General features: G+C 44.3%; 1 protein-coding gene across 3 annotated transcripts in view; it reads right to left on the reverse strand.

The window, feature by feature from the left end:
• The window catches only part of STAT2 (signal transducer and activator of transcription 2), a 41002-nt gene extending 22514 nt beyond the window's left edge, over positions 1 to 18488 (reverse strand). The window contains exons 1-8 of one of the 3 annotated variants that reach the window (XM_032208814.1): positions 18389 to 18488; positions 11600 to 11759; positions 9130 to 9289; positions 8182 to 8280; positions 6211 to 6303; positions 4702 to 4780; positions 2078 to 2166; positions 339 to 487 (exon numbers count right to left, since the gene is read on the reverse strand). In XM_032208814.1, the coding sequence (XP_032064705.1) occupies positions 339 to 487; positions 2078 to 2166; positions 4702 to 4780; positions 6211 to 6303; positions 8182 to 8280; positions 9130 to 9289; positions 11600 to 11730 (800 nt within the window). In that variant the 5' untranslated portion in view covers positions 11731 to 11759; positions 18389 to 18488. Of the gene's footprint in view, positions 1 to 338; positions 488 to 2077; positions 2167 to 4701; positions 4781 to 6210; positions 6304 to 8181; positions 8281 to 9129; positions 9290 to 11599; positions 11760 to 18239; positions 18335 to 18384 lie in introns of those variants that run through there. The other 2 variants (XM_032208812.1, XM_032208815.1) reach the window with 2 other exon arrangements.
• Positions 18489 to 21453: the final 2965 nt, after the last annotated feature.

Raw genomic sequence — 21453 nt, forward strand, 5'->3', positions numbered from 1 at the left:
AGGCATAGCCAGGATGGGTGTGGCCAGCTCAATATCACTCGTGTCAGGAGCGCCTGTGGTGACCCAAGTACTCTGCCAGCGAAAACGGGCTCCCAAGTCGGCTGCAACCCTCTGCCAATGAAAACAGAGTTCGGGAGGGCACTGCGGTCCAATCTAAGACTGTTTCCATGGCGGCCCTGCGGGCCAGATCTAAGCACCCCGTGGGCCAGACCCAGCCCTGGGCCTTGAGTTTGACACCCCTGCTGTAATGCATTTCTTCAAAGGGATCATTGTATAGAAATGTCTCATTAAAAACAAGTAACTGGCCCATGTGGATCCTTGCCATCATTACCCCTTACCATTCTTCCAGACGACATAAGCTGGTATCACATTTCTCTCCAATGCAAGCTAATCGCTGCCGATTTTGCCATTCTGATACCTCCTCCAGAAGGAAACTTCTTAGAGTAGCAGAGCGTCCGAGAAGTTCGTGGATTTGGCTCTTCATCTCCTGATTAAAAAAAACAAACAATAACACAAACCAAATGTGTTAATTTATTTATTTTATTTATCAATTTTTAACACAGCTTGCCTCCCTCACAGAGCAACTGTGGGCAGTGTACAGATACAATACAAAAATGTGAAAAGCGTATATAAAATTGAAAAAAAGGCAATGATGAATTAATATGTTATCATAAATAATTTTGTTATCAATAGTTAACAGGTAGTCGGCAATTTACAATTGGAATTAAGCCAGTCACAGGGTCTGTTACATGTGCCCAGGTCAGTAGGCTCCAAAACCAACCCAAACACACCTGGCCTCTGGGCAATACACACTCAAGCACTCAAAGGCTAATAATACTCACTCAAGCACACTTCCCCAATTCTACTACAACTCCTGTTCTTCCGCTACTACTCTTTGTGAGTTCTACTTCTGAAGAACTATAACTATTTCACAGGCTTCTTTAGGCTGTTTTAGTTTCTCACACATACATAAGCCATCTTCTCTCTCACTCCTGTATCACACCACAACATCCAGCTGTCCCTCTCCTCAGCTTTTATACCACACATTACATGCAATCCTCGACTTCTGTTTATGAAATAAACAGTTCATTTAGTGACTGTTCAAGGTTACAACAATACTGAAAAACAGTGACTTATGACCATTTTTCAGAGTTACCGCCTTGCAGCCTCCCCATGATCATGTGATCAAAATTCAGATGCTTGGCAACCGCTTCATATTTATAACCGTTGCTGTGTCTCAAGGTCCTTTGACCCTCTTTTGCGACCTTCCGACAAGTTAAAGTCAGTGGGGAAGTCAGACTCACATAACAACTGTGGCCAGAAAGGTAAAAAAAAAATGAGGCAAAACTCAATAAATGCCTCACTTGTCAGGAGAAATTTTGGGCTCAATTGTAGTCGTAAGTCAAGGACTGCCTGTACTGGGTTGGCTGGGGAGAAGTCTTAAAGGAGACAGGACACCAGCAGCCCAAGTGCTGGCCATTTTGCAGGCAGCCTGTCTTCTCACACCTGGCAATTAACAGCTGTAAGTCATGACAGTCATAAAGCTGGTGACAGGACCAGACTTGATTTTATGACCTTTTTTGCAACGGTTGTTAAGCAAAGGCCCAGGTCCTTAACCAAAACTATTGTTAGTTATAGGGCAGTTTTTGCCAGAAACCAGAACTAAATGACAGTTTCCAGCAAAATTGCAATAGATTGCAGTTATGAGTCGCTGCACTCTGGGTACTGCAAACTGGGCTGGTTGCTGAGAACTCCAAATGGAGTCACATGACTATGAGGGACAGGCAAGGGTGACATTAGAACTTCAAAGTAGCTTTTGGGGGGGGGGTTGGGCGCCTGTCATAACTTTTAATAATAGTTAAGTCATAATCAAGGACTACCTGTGTATTTCCATGTATGGTTTTTGTTAAAAAACATATAATTGCATCTTTTAAGACACGCAATATGTTTTTTCCATTAGTAAGTTCAAATCCAGCATTTGAAATTTACTGAAATTAGAACTTCATTTGGAAAAAAAAAAGCTATGAAAGAGGGGGAGGGGGATCAGGCTACTGTACCTGCCAGTACTCATACTCACCTGGCGGAAGTGGTTCAACTTATTTAACATGCTTTGTAAGTTCTCAATCTTTTTGGCCCGAATAGGTGCAATAGCGGGAGTGGTCTTTTCTGCAAGAAAAGAGGGTGCTTTAGAGAAGGACTCTAACCAATGGTGGGTTCCGGATCCCGTCACAACTGGTACGCTGCGATGGGGCCTGGCGTCCTTGTCGGGCATGTGCGCATGTGCACGCCACTGCTCTGCGACACCCAGCTGCTCGGTGGAGGTCGCGCAGGTGCCGTATGCTGTGCGCACGTGCGCAATTGGCCTGTTTGCCTCAAAAAGTGGTAAGGAACGTGGGCGAGCGGACAAAACGAGCTATCGTTCCGGTACGGTGGCCGCTGCTCCCAGCTACCACCGGTACGACCATACTGGGCCGTACCGCTTGGAACCCACCACTGACTCTAACGCTGAACTTGTTCTCATGTTGAGCATTGATTGCTAGTTCTCCAAAGTTGTCAATGGTTTTGAGGGAGCCATTGAGTCCCTCTGAACTTCCTGTCTGAAAAGAACAGATAGGAAGCAGGATTCATCTCTAGTAAGGAGCTGTTTAGGATGGGTGATTTGACTCCCTAAGCTGACTGCGGTACAACAGGATCTGCAATAGGGCCCAAGAATGACATCCTCTAAGACATTTCAAACATTTGGATTAGGGGGGAAGCGGCATCTTTTTCTACCAACCTTATGTACCCCGTTTCCCTGAAAACAAAACCGATCCTGAAAATAAGTCCTAGTATGTTTTTAATGTTGTGCCTAATATAAGCCCTACGGCCAAAATAAGCCCTACTTAAACGCCTGCGCAATCGGCTGGCCATCCATTCCGTCTGGTTGCTCATGGTGCCACGGCCGCAAGGCGAGGTGGAGGTGGAGCCCCACATGCCCCGCACCAGCTTACCTCAGGGCCCCCACAGCCAGGCCATCCACATCCCGATACCTGCCTCATGGCGGCAGCATTCACAACTCTGTGCAGCAGGAGCCCACATGGCTCCCGGCCTTCTTCTTCTGCTTGCTTGTGGCTGTAATGGAACAGGAGCCTGAGCGGTGTGCTGATGTCATGGCTGCGAGATGAGGCAGGCATCGGGGTGTTGATTGCCTGGCTGCAGACACCCTGAGGTAAGCCGATGTAGATGCACCCATCTTGTGGCTGTGGAACCGGTGCATCGCTCGGCCTTCTGCACCTTTGTGGCCGCAAGCAAGAAGAGCCCTAGTGCTTATTTTGGGGCCAAAAAGAAAATAAAACCTGTGCTTATTTTTGGGGAAACATTGGTATATAATCTAAATTTCTGTAATCGGATTAATTTCAAAATTACTTAGTATTCCAATTTATATATTGGCACTGTGCTGGCCATGAACTCCCTCTAAGCCCATAGATCAGAGCTACAAGTGTCTAGTATTGTTTAACACCAGCTCTGAAAAGTTTAATGTTGCTACGCGAGACCTCATCCTCAGTCCAAAAGAGCTGCCCCGTCTCTCTCTTTTCAAACACCAACAAATGTTTATTGAAAGAAACCATTAAGATGGTTGGACTCTCATTAGTTACATACCACATAACTAATGGTAAAACAAAATGGGAACTAATAAGTCCAATAGATCAATAATTTTTCCACTTGTAAAACAAAAGTTTGGGTGTCCTTGACAAGTGTCTGATCAAAGAAAAAGAAGAGCTACCCATTCTCCCTAAATCATCTTTGGATAATAGGTAAAATAAGCATACTGTCCAGCCAGCTTGGAGTCGTGGCTACGCTGCAGGACCTGAAGTCTCAAGCTAGCAGGGACATACAGCTGGCTGACATGTTCATAAATGAAAGGGGGAGTGAAGGTTCGTTCTCCAAGCTTGTGGACTGGTTTTCAAATGTTTCTTTACCAGGCTAAGTAATCCCCTAAACTCTACTGAAGATGTTACCTAGCCTGCTAACGAAACGTTTGGAAACCAACCCACAAGTTCAGAGAACGAGCTTTCACCCTTACTGTACACATGAGCTACAGATATTCACCACTATTGCAAATCTAAATAGCTTTAGCCAGTGATGGCGAACCTTTTTTTCCTTGGGTGCCGAAAGCGTGTGCATGCCAACACTCATAATGCAATGCCCCCTGCAGGCCCTGCACCCACACATGCATGCGTGACCGCTGTTTTTCTGCTAGTAAACTTCCCTGAAGCAAAAAACGGGGTGCAGGGGGAGGGGCGCCACATCCCAGCCACCCCACGCACGCTTGACCCACCCCACCCCCAGCACATGCATGCGTGTCTCCCTGCAAAGACCCGAAAATCAGCTGGCCAGTGGGAGGCATGCATGCGTGCACAGTGGCGCTGACCTGGGTGATGGCTTGTGTGCCCGCAGAGATGGCTCCGTGTGCCATGGGCTTTGGCTATTTTCAGGTGATTTTCAAGGGAGAGGTGTACCCTTATAAAGTTGTATCCTTGGACAACATTATTCAATATCCTGCAGAGCTCTTTAAGCAACTTGTCTGGACAATGAATCCCTCAAAACTCTTGAGCAATTTCTTTGGAAAGACTTCAACCATCCATCATCAACGTACAAAAAACCCTGCCCTTTTCCCATTGTGGTTTCCAAATAAAGGAACTGCTCGTTAAGTTTCCTCACCTAAATGGTTATGTGTCCGAAAACAAAAATCAAAATGATCCTGCAGTTCGCTGTGGTGCTCAATTGAACATTTCAGCCCCTGTGGAATACAGCAGACGTCAAAGTACAGACCAAGCAAGGAGTTTTGAACAAGTATAACAATTAGTAGGACACATTGAAAAGACAGGACCTCAGGATGAATCTCCATTCTGTGATGCGCAGCTAGAACCAACAACAGGGATGCACTCAATACAAAGGAGGCCAATCAGGAACAGCATTGAACTGCATTTGAAGTGTCCCAAAACAGGTTTGTGCCAATAAAATTAGGGTTTTTTTTGTTTTGGTTTCCTGTTCAAAATGAAATGTCTGTTTCCATTTCCTCTCTTTATAAGCCCCAAAGAAACTCCAAACTGTTTGGGAAACTAATTTTGACCCACTTCCTGGTACATGTTTCAAGATGCAAATGAGAGATTTCTGGGAGACAAAATGCTCCTGTCTTTACCCTTAAGCCCCTCATTCCTCAGGGGTTTGATTTGATTGACAAACTAAACAATAGGAATATCCTTCTAATACAGTGGTCCCCCAATCTTTGTGGCCTGGTAACTCAGCTTGGAGAGGGGAAAGAGGGGAATCGGACCATTCGAGCGGTGGGCTGGTATGCATGTGCAAAGCACACAGTTTGACTGCAAGGCTGTTACCTATTTGGAACTGGGCTGTGCAAGAGGCAGGCTGGCACACACACACGCAGCTCCACTCGTGTATGCGCGCTGACCCACTAAACTTGCGAGTGGAGCTGCCTGCCTGCATGCACATCAGCCTGCCTCTCGCGTGGCCCGGATCTGAATAGGCCACAGCCTGGTAATGGGCTGTGGACCAAGGGTTTGTGAGCCTTTTCTAATATATAATTTGAATAGGTGCAAAATTAATTTCACCTTCCTGTATCTGTTATGTACATGAAGTACGAATATGGGAATAGAATTATAATAAACTAAAAATGAAATAGCTTGGTTTAAACATCACACACATTTCCATGCTTTGTTTTAATCATGGTTAGTTGAAAAAGCCAATGGTCTAGTGCACATTATACCAAGTTATAACATTTGCAGATTACTATAGTTGGGAATCCAGCCAGTATAGTTCGCAAACTTCAATTTAGGGTTTAGAATTGCAGTAACTCAGCCACTGTTAGCTCAAGCACAGTTCAAGCAGACCATGATAGTTAGTATAAAGTGTGATCTAAGTCATTCTATGGCTTGCCTCAACCTGAAATGATGTATCTAGCAAGCTAGTTTGAGGGCAAAAGAAGAAAGGGACGACAGAGAATGAGGTGGCTGGATGGAGTCACCAAAGCAGTAGGTGTGAGCTTAAATGGACTCCAGAGGATGGTAGAGGACAGGAAGGCCTGGAGGAACGCTGTCCATGGGGTCGCAATGGGTCGGACACGACTTTGCAACTAACAACTACAACAACAAGCAACCTAGAATGTTGCATGAAAGGGCTAAAAAGCACTGCCAGGCTTCCCACTCTCACCTGAACTGTCTTCTGCATCTCCATTAGTCGCTCCTCAATCTTATGGTGATGGCTGGTAAGCACAGGGGAATCAGATGGAGGATCCAGAGTTGCCTAAAGAGAGAGGAAGAGAAAATACACAAATACAGGTAAATCATTTATCACTTAAGGGGCTTTTCTCCCACCCCCTAAGTTCCAGTTGTTAAAAGAGACACCCTGTATCTTGCTCAAATCCTCAGATCTTTCCCCCTACCTTTATAGCACTGCTATTTCATATTATTCTTTTATTCCTATTTTTCTTTTCCCTATCACAGCACAACATCAACAACAAAATTTTCTCCTCTCTGTCTCTGGATTTCCCTTTCCAATTCAGTGTTGAATTGCCCAGTGAAAATGTTCATCCAACGTAATGAACGTTTCCAACATAAAATTAAAAGCTTGGGATGCATTTCGCTTTGGCGCAGATCTCGGGAGAGGAGAATGTATTAAAATTATGCTGGAAGTGTGATGCTGGAGGAATAGAAAATACAGCATTAGTGTTTGCAAATTACTCCTAAGTCCACCTTTCCCAGAAAAAAAATAACCTCTTTCCACAGCCACAGAAACATTTGGTCATAATAAATAGGGACTAAAACACTAGAAGGCAGACCATCCAGTGAAATAACACATCAGTTCCAAGAAAATAGTTCTTGATTGATTCAAAAAGCTATTGTCTTTCTAATGCCAAGTCGTATGACCTCATTGTTCCACCCTTATTGAACACAACCCGTAAAATACACTGCTGTAAGCCATCTAATTTTATTGAATTCATCATATGTATACCTTGATTTGCATAAATCTGCATATAGAGGGGGATGCCTAACCATTTCCAGGTTAGCAACAGCTGCCTTCACGACAATAATAAACCAATTCATACTTCAGAAGAATTATGGGTTGATTATGGATTTAAAACAAACTCTTGGGGAAATAGCAAGAGCACTGACTTATATACCGCTTCACAGTGCTATAGAGCCTCTCCAAGTGGTTTACAGAGTCAGCCTATTCCCCCCAATAATCTGGGTCCTCATTTTACCCACCTTGGAAGGATGGAAGGCTGAGTCAACCTTGAGCCTGGTGAGATTTGAACTACCAATTGCAGGCAGCCGGCAGTCAGCAGAAGTAATCTGCAGTGCTGCACTCTAACCATTGCGACACCTTGTGACAATTTCCCATCAAAAGTAATCTTGGAGGAGAAATGAGCGGCATAGAAAATTAATAAAATAAATTGGAAGAGAGGTTTTTTTCCCCGATGGGGTGGGACGGGCATTTAGTCCAGGTAGTCTTTGACTTACAACCACAATTGAGCCCGAGATTTATGTTGCTAAGTGGGACATTTGTTCAGTGAGATTTGCCCCGATTTACGACCTTTCTGGTCACAGTTGTTAAGTGAATCATCGCAGTTGATTAGTTAGTAACCCGGTTGTTAAGTGAATCTGGCTTCCCCGTTGACTTTGCTTGTCAGAAGGTCACAAAGGGGAACCCCATGATCTTGGGACACAGCAACGCCCTTAAATAGAAATTAGTTGCCAAGCATCTGCATTTTGATCATCGGGACGCTGCAAAGATCGTAACCATGTAAAAATGGTTTTTCAGTGCCGTTGTAACTTTGTTCAGTCACTAAGTGAACTGTTGTAAGTCGAGGACTAAATGTAATAAACCAATTCATAGTGCAGTAGAATTATGGGTTGGTTACTGGTTTAAAACAAACTCTTGGGGAAATTGTCACCTTCTGAGAATTTGTCAAGAGCCAACCTTGTAGGCGAGAATGAGCAGCATAGAAATTTAATAAATAAAATAATTAGGAGGGGATTCTCCCCCCCCCCCTTTCACTGGGATGAGATGGGCATTTGGTAAATCGAAGCTGATAAATCAATATTGCTAGATGGAGAAGACTATGTTTTGTGACTGCACAAGGCAGGCAGGCAGAAGACCAAGCAGGTTTTTGCTTTTTACCTGAGAGGCAGAAAAGGCTTCAGACAGAATTGCTCTCTCCTGTCTCAGTAGAGCATCAATGGCAATGGCTAGTTCCTGCGGATGATCTTGGTACTTGCTCTGGAAGACAGGGCACAGCAAGATAGAAAAGTGTAAGGCTATACCCCCAAATAAAAACTTTTTATATCATCTGCTGCCGAGAACACCTGACCTTTTGGGAATCACCACTTGCAGGTCATCTGGGTAGCTCTAGTGGAAAACGAGATATGGCCTTTGGTTTCTTCTTTCTAGGCAGATCTCCACTGTTACTAACTACGTTCTTTTTCCTACCTGAGGTATGAAATCTCGCCAGGATAGCAAGAGCACTTAGACTTATATACTGCTTCAGAGCCTCTCTGAGCGGTTTCCAGAGTCAGCCTATTGCCCCCAACAATCTGAATCCTCATTTTACCCACCTCGGAAGGATGGAAGGCTGAGTCAACCTAGAGCCTGGTGGGATTGGAACTGTCAAATTGCAGCCAGCCGGCAGGCAGCAAAAGTAGGCTGCAGTACTGCATTCTAACCACTGCGCCAACACGGCTGTCCTCATGGCCATCATATGAGCACAGGAAAGGCCCATATGGCAACTAAGAGTTTCTCAATAAATGCACACATCTTGTCTCTCTTGGTCAGCAAGGATAAGGGTCTAAACTACATAGGTCAGTGTTTTTCAACCTTGGCCCCGTGGACTTCAGCTCCCTGAATTCCCCAGCCAGCATGACTGCCTGGAGAATTCTGGGAGCCGAAGTCCACACACCTTAAAGTGGCCATGGTTAAGAAACATTTAGATAGATGGTTGTATTTAAAAAATGTCAAGCTCTTTTATCCTTCAGATCTTCCTCCGGCTTTCATATCTTGAAGGGAGACTCCCGTTTCATTCTGACCCTTTCCCGCTGTGCAGGAACACACCCATACGTGTTCTATGCATACCGATAGATGCAATTTGGAACGGCGTAAGTTGTGCTTGAGTAACATGTTAGCATTGTTCTCTTCGCCCAACGCCAGACGTCCGATCTGATCATCCAGTGAAGACAACATGGTATGGAAAAGATAGCAGGCTTGTGAGGGGTCCAGTTCTACTGCTTGGGTCCTAAAAGCAGATAATGGAGAGAATGCAAAGGAAGACTCAGACTTGGCTGAGATAAAGAGAAAGTCATTGCCAAAAAAGGCACTTGGGATGTGGGGAAGGAAGGAGATTGTTAGTAGTCAGAAAATGGAACCATAACAAACCAAATCTTACATATCTTGGGTCACAATTTACTGTATTTTTTGGAGTATACGACGCACCATGATTTTGAAGAGGTACATTTTTTAAAAAGGTTTTTGCACTCTGCAGGCATCCCAAACCCTTTGCATGCCTCGTTTTTTGCAACCAAAAAAAAAAAAGGGGGGGAGAATGCAGAACTTTGGGAGGCATGTAGAGTGCTCCTAAGGGCTGGGGGGGGGGCAAAAACGGCACATTTTTTGCTCATTTTTGCCCTCCCCAGCCCCCAGGAGCACTTTGCAGGCCTCCCAAACCCTCTACACGTCCATTTTTGCGAAGGGGCGGGGTTTTGGTAGGCCAAAAGTGCTGTATCCAGTGTATAAGACGCACCCAGATTTTCAGTCTCTTTTTTGGGGGGAAAAGGTGCTTCTTATACTCTGAAAAATACGGTAGGTAATATAAGGTCCTGAGAAAACAGATTGGCATCATGATTAAGGCACTGAATTAGAAATTGTGAGTTTATGAGATCTAGTCTTGCCTGAATCACAAAGCCAACTGGGTGACCCTGGCCATTCCCTCTTTCTCAACCCTGGGAAGGAGGCAAGGGGAAACCACTTCTGAAATCTTGCCATGAAAACTGTAGGGACTAGCCAAGGCAATTACCGGGAGACAAGGTTTGAGTCGTCAAACCCATAATTTGGGAATATTTTAATGAAATTCCTAAACTTATAGCTAAGGCAAGAAAGAGCCACAGACCTGCTTACTTAAATAAAGTGTAATAATCTTATAATTCTTATCATATATTTGCTCTTTCTCTGACAAGAGACTGTAACCTACCAGATTTTTAAATAAATATTCTTAGATCTTTAAATCCTCATTTTTAAGGATCTATCTATCTGACAGAACTTTTGGATATGCTGCTCAAATTACTATTGTGATACTTTGAGATGACTGAATAAATATGTAGTTGTTACTACATCTGGGTAGTGCATTGCGTTTAAACCATGGAAATACTTCCTTTACAGTTCTATTAGTGCATTAAAATGATCAGTAACTTCATATTTTTATTCAAGTGTACAATCTTCAGAATGCAAGGTTCAGGGGACCATCCATTTGTTTAGGTCGTCCTTGACTTATGATCACAATTGAGCTCAAAATTTCTGTTGCTAAGAGAGACCTTTATTAAGTGAGTTTTGCCACATTTTAGGACCTTTCTTGCCATAGCTGTTAAGTGAAATATTGCAGTTGTTCAGTTAGTGACACGATTGTTAAATGAATCTGGCTTCCCCGCTGACTTTACTTGTCAGAAGATCACAAAAGGGGAGCACATAACCGCAGGACACTGCAACCGTCATAAATATGAATCATTTGCCAAGGGTCTGAATTTTGATCATATAGCCATGGGGATGCTGCAACAGTTGTGTGAAAAATAGTGGTAAGTCACTTTTTTCAGTGCTGCTGTAACTTTGAACAGTCAGTAAATGAACTGTTGTAAATCAAAGACTACCTGTACTATATTTAGGGTCTATAATTTCAGAGTTAGCTTACACCACATGATGAACGTCAGCAAGACTTTCATTCATAGCTGGGGGGGGATCCATTGTATAGAAAGATATACACAATGATCTATATATATATATAAACGTGTTTGTGTGTATGTTCCAGCATAACTCTGGAATGCCTCAAGCAATTTCAATCAAACCCTCTGGAGAAAAATATTGTGGGGGTAAGACACCCCAAACACCCCTCGAGGGAGGGGGTGTTCTGTTAACATACAGCCTGTTGTACCTTAAAATGGCTTCTACTGTACTGATGTAACTCTAGAACGCCTCAAGCAATTTTAACCAAACTTGGTACACATATGACTTACTCTCTGGAGAAAAATACTGTGTGGGTAAGACACCCCTCGGTGTGTCTGTTCTGTTAAGATATAACCTGTTGTGCTGTACTGCCATACTGGCTTCTACTGTACAACACAGTGGAGTTGCCATGGTAACAGCTTCACAGTACTCCACAAGGGGACTCCCACTGGTAAGAGGGAAAATCCAACATTAGAAATTACGTTTGGTCCGGACATTTCCCCACTATAAATAAATATCCGGCCAATACCAGGTTATCGGCTAGTAAATAATAAAAACCAGCAAATCAAAGACAAATTACTTTCATTGAAATGACTATGATAGAAATAAGCATTACCAGTTTTGCTCCTCAATCCAGTAGGCTAAATACTGACGCACTTCCATGGGTAAGGTGTCATCTGAGTAGAGAAAATCTATCTGGTCCATGTGAACCTTGTCCAGCATTTGAATTTGTTGCCATTGGGACATGTTGGAATGTTCTGCTGAACCTCGCACACCTAAGCAAGGAAAGACATCAGGAACCCTTTGTAAGAACATTGAACAACTGAGAAAAGTAATTCTTTTGTATCACACGTGTCCCCTTTCAAAAGAATGTCTACATTAGTGATGGCTAACCTTTTTCCCATCATGTGCCAAAAGCAGGGGGAGCACAGGGGGGTCATGAGCAGCCATGCCCACACCCATAATGCTATGCATGCAACTCTCCTGTGAGTGCCTCCACCTGTGTACTGGACCCGTGTCCCTCCTGGCTGGTTGCTAACAGCAGGGAGGTGACACGGAGCTGGATCCAAGCGGTTATTACCACCTCGCTTCGGGAGGGGCACTTCCCCGCCGCACTTAAAACGGCGGTGGTGAGACCCCTCCTGAAGAAACCATCTTTGGATCCAGCTGTACTTAACAACTACCGTCCAGTCTCCAACCTCCCCTTTATTGGGAAAGTTGTTGAGAAGGTGGTGGCCTACCAGCTTCAGCGGTCCTTGGAGGAAGCCGATTACCTGGACCCCTTCCAGTCCGGCTTCAGACCTGGTTACAGCACAGAAACCGCTTTGGTCGCATTGACCGATGATCTCTGGAGAGCCAGGGATGGAGGCCATCCCTCCATCTTGGTTCTTCTTGACCTCTCGGCGGCTTTCGATACCATCGACCATGGTATCCTTCTGCGACGACTGCGGGAGGTGGGGTGGGAGGCACTGTTTTGCAGTGGTTCTCCTCCTACCTCTCGGACAGGTCGCAGTCGGTGTTGGTCGGGGGACAGAGATCGACCACGAGGCCCCTAACATATGGGGTGCCGCAGGGGTCGGTCCTGTCCCCCGTACTATTTAACATCTACATGAAACCGCTGGGCGAGATCATTCGGAGGCACGGGATAAGATACCATCAATATGCAGACGATACACAGCTGTATCTGTCTGCCCCGTGCCAACTCAATGAAGCGGTGGACGTGATGAACCAGGATCTTGAGGCCGTTAGAGACTGGATGCGGGCTAACAAGCTTGTACTCAACCCGGAAAAGACCGAGTGGCTGTTATGTTTCCCTCCCAACAATTTGGCTAGCGTTCCACCACTCAGGCTGGGGGGCCAAATTTTACACCCCTGACAGGGTTCGCAACTTGGGAGTCCTCCTGGATCCACAGCTGACCTTTGATCACCACCTGTCGGCTGTGACCAGGGGGGCATTCGCCCAGGTTCGCCTGGTGCGCCAGTTGCGACCCTACCTGAATCGGGAGGCACTTACAACAGTCACTCGCACCCTCGTGACCTCTAGGCTGGAATACTGCAACGTGCTCTACATGGGGCTGCCCTTGAAGAGCATCCGGCGACTTCAGCTAGTCCAGAATGCGGCTGCGAGAGTGATTGTGGGTGCACCTCGGTTCACCCACATAACACCTATCCTCCACGAGCTGCGCTGGCTACCTGTTGATCTCCGTGTGCGCTTCAAGGTGCTTCTTACCACCTATAAAGCCCTCCATGGTAGTGGATCTGGGTACTTGGGAGACCGCCTCCTGCCGATTACCTCCTCGAGACCGATTAGATCTCATAGATTAGGCCTCCTCCGAGTGCCATCTGCCAGCCAGTGCCGGCTGGCTACTACGCGGAGGAGAGCCTTTTCAGTGGCAGCTCCGACCCTCTGGAATGATCTCCCCGTGGAGATTCGTACCCTCACCACCCTTCAGACCTTCCGCGCAGCCCTCAAGAACTGGCTATCCCGCCAGGCCTGGGGGTAAAGATCTGATCCGCCCCCACCCGAATGTTGGATGAATGTTGTTTACTTTTTAATTATGTGTTATGTTATATGTTATTGTCTGTATCCCCCTCCCTATAAGTTGTTAGCCGCCCTGAGTCCCCTCAGGGAAAAGGGCAGCCTATAAATAAACTTATTCAATTCAATTCAATTCCCCACCCCCACCCCGCCATAGGTTCGCCATCCCGGGTCTACATGAAGTTCAAAATAAAAAATACATTTTACATGGAGTTGTCATATGTGACGGGTGGCATAAGTACAAAAAAGATGAATACCAAGGAGCTGCTACATTAAAGCTCCCTGAAAAAAGAGGAGAAAATAACAGAAATGAGACCATGGTTTTTCCTTCTTTTAGTGTGAAGGAAGGCAGTAAAATATTGTAAAGCCAGTGTGGAATGATGAGGTTAATTTCTATAATTAGGGTGGATTAGAGTCCCATTAGTAGGAAAAATGTAGAGATGCTAAGGCAGCCAAAGCAAGGTCATCCTGTAGTGTTATCAGATGTGACATTCCGCCTTAAAGTCACAGTATGATTTAATTTGCTTGATCATTCCTATGTAACCTTTCTGAAGGAATATAATAACAATAGCAATATAATCCCAAAGGTGTTTTTTTCAAGAGGCAACTGGACTTTCTGGTTTCGCTTCTCATCCAAGAAGCTGAAGAAGCCCATGGGCTTTGGAGTTTGACACCCCTGCTCTAGTGCCTCCTATTTCTCTTGATCATTGCTGACACGTTGCTACACCTTGAATGGAGTCAACCTGTGGTAAATTAAATTGATTGGACATGATTTGGAAAGACACACACCTCTCTATAGAAGGTGTCATAGCTGATAATTCACACTGTAGCAGAGCAAAAGTGAGGAGGTCAAAGAAACTGCCTACAGAACTCAGAGATAGGATTATTGCAAGGCACAGATCTGGGGAAGGCTGCAATAAAATTTCTGCTGCACTGAAAGTTCCTAAGAACCCAGTGGCCTCCTTAATTCTCAAATGGAAGAAGTTTAGTGCAACCAGGACTCTTCCAAGAGCTGGTTGCCCGATCAATTTAATTAACCACAGGTTGACTCCGTTCAATGTGTAGAAACATGTCAGCAGCAATAAAGACAAATGGGTGGCACTAGAGCTAAATTTCACGTGTTGTTGTAAAGGGCCTGAATACTTATGCCAATGTAAATGTGAAAAGGAATTAATTTCAACTATTATAGAATCAGGCTGCAGCATAACAAAATTCACAAAAGTGAAGGGGTCTGAATACTTTTTGAATGCACTGTAGACTTATATACAGCTTCATAGTACTTTAAAGCCTTCTCTAAGCGGTTTAGAGTCAGCATATTGCCCCTAACAATCTGCGTCCTCATTTTACCGACCTCAGAAGATGGAAAGCTGATCAACCTGAGCCAGTGAGAATTGAACTGCTGGCAGTTGACAGAATTAGCCTGCAATACTGCATTCTAACCACTGTGCCACCATGGCTATATAAACCCATAATCTTGCTTAGTTCAGGGCTCTTTTGCATTCTTTTGGGCCAGTGCCCAGTTCATACTGTAGCTGTGCATGCCAGTAAAAATTACTTTGCTTCATCTGTAAGTTTTGGTTCCTTATTGAAGTAGGCATTTCTCCTACTATTTATAAAGTGCACGTGCATGTGTGTTTCTCTCTGTGTTCTTGTGTGTGTGTGTGTGTGTGCGCGCGCGCATGTAATCAGTTGCCAGGTTTAAATAAGGAATTCCTTGCTGCAACTGATAAAAGCTAATTTGTACATACAGAACTTAAACTAGTTCCCATATAATGGGGCCAGCCAGAAACCTGCCCTAGAATCATAAAGAAGGTATCCCACTGCAAGGGAGTCGATACTCATTTGTAAATACATGCTAAGAGGCATGCCTAACTATGAAAGGGCATATGATTTAAGCCACAATATTCCCTTGATATCAGTAGCTTTTTCCTTTTGATTTCAGGAAGCTCTTTGTTGCCTTCTCAGTGATTGAAAATAAGAGAGCAAAAGAGAGCAGAGAAATCAAATTTTAAAAAAGATTAAAGAGAGCAATGCAAATCAAATGAAAACCTCATGAATGTAGAAAATATATGACTTTTGCTCCGTTTCCAAATTCTGCCAGCATAGGGCTAAAATAATTACCGTATGAGTTTCGTAGCTGAATGAAAGTAAAGGGGATGTGAAACAAAACAAAACAATAATGTCAGAATGAGTCAAATGTTGTAAACATACGAAGCCGGGAAATCTCTGTAGTTTAGAAACCAGAAAATCTGGACAGCATAACTAAGCTCAGTCCAAAAAGTAATGAAAAGCAGAAAGCATTTGCATAAATATAGGAGAAATTCTTGGTGCAGTTAAACTGCCTAGGATTTGGATTTTACAAAGGAATTCTCATTTTCCTTGGTTATTTAAGAGGCTAATCCTATAGCAGAGGTCGTATTCAGCAGGTTCTGACCAGTTCTAGAGAACCGGTAGTGGAAATTTTGAGTACTTTGGACAACCGGCAAATACCACCTCTCACTGGCCCCGCCCCCATTTATTCTCTGCCTCCCTAGTCCCAGCTGATCGGGAGGAAATGGGGATTTCGCAGTATTCTTCCCCTGGAGTTGGGTGGGAATGGAGATTGTACAGTCCTTCCCTTGCCATACCCACCAAGCCAAGCCATGCCCACAGAACCAGTAGTAAAAAATTTTGAATCCCACCACTGTCCCATAGGAACATTGCATAGGGGCTGTTGGAAATTGCAAACCTCATTTTTTGTAAATAGAACGAAAATCTAACTAAGAATACTACTTCTGGAATGCAATAGGCTTTCCCAAGTTTATAATGGACAAATAGCAAAAGAAATCAGGTAAACCTCAACATACGACCCCAATTGAGCCCCAAATTTATGTTGCTAAGCGAGACAGTTAAAGTGAATTTTGGCTCATTTTACAACCTTCCTTGCTACAGTTAAGTGAACCAATGTAGTTATGAGGTTAGTAACGTGGTTGTTAAATTATTTCGGTTTCCCCATTGTTTGTCAGAAGGTCTCAAAAAGTGATCACATGACCTTGGAACACAGCAGCGGTCATAAATATGAATCAATTGCCAGGGCCTAAATTTTGATCACATGATCCTGCAGATGCTACAATGGTTGTAAGTGTGAAAAAAGTCATAAGGCATGACCTGCATATACCAATAATTATGTTTGTTCTTCCCCCCTCTCCCTCATCCAATTCAAGATTGCACATCTCTTGATTTGCGTTTCTTCCAAGTTGTCAAAATCCTTCACCACCAGGGACGTGCAGGGGAGGCAGAGCCTCACCACTGCCATCATGAAAAGAAAAAAAATGCAAAAGGAAAAAGGCAAGAGCTGAGGTCAGGCTGAGCTAGTTGCTGCCAGAGTCACAGTGGATGACTCTGCTTAACTGTTTAAAAAAGCCTCTAAAAAAGCGCCCTCTACAGGAGGCAGGAGAATGACGTGCCTCATCTAGTATGACTTTAGGCGTTTTATGATCACTGGAGCAGAGTTAAGCAAGGGTTAAAAACCTAAAAATTCCTGATGTAGGTGTCATTGAGTGTCTTTTTGAAAATTAAATCTGAAAGCCAGGAAAAGCCTTCTAAGGTTGGATTAACTGGCTCACCACAATCTGATGCAGTTTGCCAGCTGTGCCCAACTTCCTGAAAACGAAACTTAATTTCACCACCCACCCCAACAAACTCCTAGCTGAAACAATTCTTTGATCAACCAATGTCCAACCAAGAATTTAAGGTTGGATTAACTGGCTCACCACAGTCTGATGTAGTTTGCTGGCTCTGCCCAATTTCTTGAAAACGAAACTTAATTTCACCACACGCCCCAACAAACTCCTAGCTAAAACAATTCTTTGATCAATCAATGTCCAAGCAGGAATATCAATCAAACGAATCCTAATCTTTTTTTGTTAGTTTTACAACCCAAACTCTCCTCTGATTCCCACAGGCCAGTCCTTGGGATCAAAGGAAGCTTTTGTAGTCCTGCCTTCCCCTCCTACATTCACAGAGGCTCTATGCAGCATTCTACAACCATGGTTAGAGCAGCTGGCTGAAAAAGAGCCCATCACCTTTCCAGCATTACAGCCAGCTGTCTCGACTGAACTAAAAGGGGGGGCTTCAAACCACCCTGGTTCCCCCCCCCACTCCAAATTTCTGCTTTACAGTGTCCCGCTTGCCAACAGTCAAAGCAGAAGTATCCAAGGTGTGGTGGAACTGTGGATGCAAGGAAGTAGGAAAAGAAATAGACCAAAGACCAATTCCTTGTGTGTCCAATCACACTTGGCCAACAAAGAATTCTATTCTATTCTAAATAGAAAAGTAAGAAAACCTTAGCGAAGTGGAACCGATCCGCTCGATCAAATAAGGAAACCAGGTGGGCGGTAGACGGGATGTTCAGGGAGAAGCCCGCCACGCCTGCCCAACAACTTCGAAAGAAAAGATAGGGCAGTTTTCTTCAGCGAATACCTCCATTTATCACTTTTCTGGATAATTTTGCAAAATTTGGGTTTAGTTAAGATTAATTTCCCCAATCTTGTGCTCCCTCCAGAAATTGCACAAGGGAAGGACCAACTATGCTTTTGCAAGCCGGATTAACAGGTTAACAGTAACAGAATTGGAAGGGACCTTGGAGGACATTTAGTCCATCACCCTGCTCACGCAGGAGACCTATACTAAGGATTCGAACCGCCGAGCCACCCAATTTCGACGCCTTTTTTCTTACATTATATTTGTTGCCTCCCTCCAAATGGATACGCCTTCCTACACATTCACTGCCCAGGTTTAAAACACTCTAGAGTGAGCACAGATCTCTAAACCCTGCAAGATTACACCCCCATCCCACCTCCCTTCCGCCCCGAAGCCGCTACTTGCCAAAAGAAGCCGCCACTCTTCCTCCCGGGAATGTTATTGTAAACTCTGCAATTCAAGCTCTTGGAGAAAAACCGGCCCCTTCTGCGCAGGCGAGACGGAGGGCAGCCCCGCCCATCCTTATCGTGATTGGAGGAAAGTCTGAGCTGTTGTCTAGAAGCGGAGGGAGTAGGTGCTATCGGAAGAAGAGCCAACTTCGCCCGCTTGGCGATTTCGATTTCCCAGGAATGACGTCAGCAATGGAGGCGGGGACCTTGAAAGGATTATGTAAACAAAGTGCACTCTGGCTATTGGCTAACGGAGTTGCAAGCGTGTGTTGACCGGGAAGGTTTGAGGCTGCGTGGTTGGTGTTCGGGCTGTGCTGGGGTAGAAATCTATCGAATTCGAGTCTGGAAGGAAGATCCCGTCTTTATTATTTATTTTATTTATTTGTCAAGCATGTTTAAGATAACAGATATTAGTACAAACATGATTATGAGTACATGAAATGGATACGAATAAATGGGGACAGTAGGACAGGGACGGTAGGCACGCTGGTGCGCTTATGCACGCCCCCATACAGACCTCTTAGGAATGGGGTGAGGTCCACAGAAGACAGTCTAAGGTTAAAGTTTTGGGGGTTTTAACAATGGAGTCAGGTAGAGCATTCCAGGCAGGCATTGACTACTCTGTTGCTGAAGTCGTATTTTCTGCAATCATTTTCTTCAAATGAACGAAGTGAGTTTTTCAGCTCTCTTCCCTCCTTGTGAACGTTTAATGGCAGCGCAGGATTCCCTGCCATTATGTAGGTTATATCACCATTTTAAAAGTGTTTGTTTGGCATTCCTTCAGCCACTCCTTACCCTCCTCATCAGCCTTTCAATCCTGTAATAGGAACCATTTATTTATTTACTAATTGTTTTTTATTCTGCCTTTATTATTTTATAAATACCTTTATAGATAATATATTTAGTGACTTAGGTGCCAGGCTAGAAGCCAGGAGACCATGAGTTCAAGTTCTGTCTTAGCCATGAAAGCCATCTGAGTGACTTTGGACTAGTCACTGTCTCTCAGCCCAACCTTCCTCACAGGGTTGTTGTTAGGGGGAAAATAGGAGCAGGATATATTCACTACAGTGAGTAATTTATAAAAATAATAAAGACAAGATGCAAATAAATATATAAATAATCCTACCATGTTTCCCTGAAAATAAGACAGGGACTTGTTTTCTTTTGACCCCCCGAAATAAGCACTTAGTCTTATTTGGGGGGTAGTTATTATTTTTTGAGGTGCAGGAGGCCCCTTAACCATGGCCCGCAGATCAGCTGATCCAGAGAGGGCCAGAGTTTCTGTCTCTGTTTCTGGCACACTTGCCAGCCCTAGTGTCCCTGGGTCTGCCGATCTTTTTGTGGCTGCCACTAAGAGAAGGGGCGCAGTAGCTAGGGTTTGCGGGAGTGGCCTCCGTGAGGCCGTTCCGCATGGATGGCAGGGGCATGTGGAGCATGTTTCCCCCCTCCCCCCAGGAAATGGTGGTGACCTGCTGTGCATGCATTTAAATGTTTTAGGAGAGGGCTTATTTTGGGGGGAGGGCTTATTTTAGCTCATGCGCTCAAAAGCCCAATTGGGCTTATTATCCGCGTGGAGATCTTATTTTCAGGGAAACAGGGTAGTTCCTCCTATTTTTCCTACAACCCCCGTGAGGAAGATGAGGGTATGACTGGCCCAAGATCACCCAGGCTTCAGCTTTCATGCCAAAGGCAGGATTAGAACTCCTGGTTTCTAAGCCAGCACTTTAACCCCTGTGCTAAACTAGTATTTTTGTTAAGTTTTAGTTGAGTTGTATTTTATTTTAGCCATTTTGGAAGACATTGTAAGACAGCTTAAAATATCAAAATAAATGTTATGAATTCCACTGGAATTGAACAATTACTTTCATAGTGTTGGAAGAAATGTCCATTTGGGTTCAGTTCCAAGTGGGGAAAAAGACACTAGAAACATGAGGCTGCTTGGAAAGATGGTTTAATGGTGGACAGGATCTGGTTTAATGGTGGACAGGATCACATGGTTTGAGGTCCTGGGCAAAAAAGGGAAGAGATGCTGAGAGTGCCTGGGTTTTATGCCCTCTCTGGGCTTTTGAATTTGAGCTTGTATTCTGATTGGTTCTCAGACTCCCAAGGGGTCATGCAGGGGTAACTTTGTCTGTGTCCCAGGCTTGGTTGAGTTTGCTGGGTGATGATGTAAAGAAGGGACTTTGGGCAATTCCTCCTATGGCTCTGCCTGAAGGAGGTAAATCTTTGTTATGTAGAATAGACCGGCCCAGGCCTTAATGGCCCATTGACAAAGGTGGGGAGGGGTGAGTTTCTACTTCCCTTTTAGGGGAAATATTCTGCCCTTTTAATATTTCATAAAATATCTCATTTTCCTAGGAGAGGGGTGGGTCGGTGCTAACTTACAATAGCAAGAAAAGCAAGGCATTATTCCTTTTGAGAGGATTCCTGATGAGTTTCTTGATTAATTGTCCATCTTCACATATAACTGTGAGGACTCTGGGAATATTAGAGTAAACCTGCGGTATATACACATTCTCCTTCCCCCTCCCCCATTTTCTTCAAAGATGGGAGACCTATAATAAAATATTCTGAATAAAGTATTGTAGAACAGAAATCCAGTTTGTCTAATCCATTCCACCTCCCCCAATTATTTGTTCCCTCAACAGCCAGCATTTCACAATCGAGCCTTATAGCTGGTTGTTGTTGGGTTTTTTTTTTTTGGAAACCTTGCAATCCCCCTCCCACACGTTTGTGGATATTATTAAATATTAAAGGAAATAACTTCTGGAGAAAATATTCCCATTCACCAGTGTTCTGGCATGAGTGGCTCTTGATCACATTTCTTTGAAATAGTGAAAATAGGAGTAATGGTGTTGTCCTTTTCCAGCCATAATTAGAATTAATACGGGACAACAGAATTCTGACAACAATTCACAGATGGGTTCAAACAGTTTTGGACAAAGACCGGGGAAGCTAATAGATTGTAAACAGTATCCTTCAGGCTGGGGAAAGACTGCAGGCTGGGGAAATAATGTAAAG

Source organism: Thamnophis elegans, chromosome 2 (genome assembly GCF_009769535.1).
Source record: "Thamnophis elegans isolate rThaEle1 chromosome 2, rThaEle1.pri, whole genome shotgun sequence".
Lineage (NCBI taxonomy): Eukaryota > Metazoa > Chordata > Lepidosauria > Squamata > Colubridae > Thamnophis > Thamnophis elegans.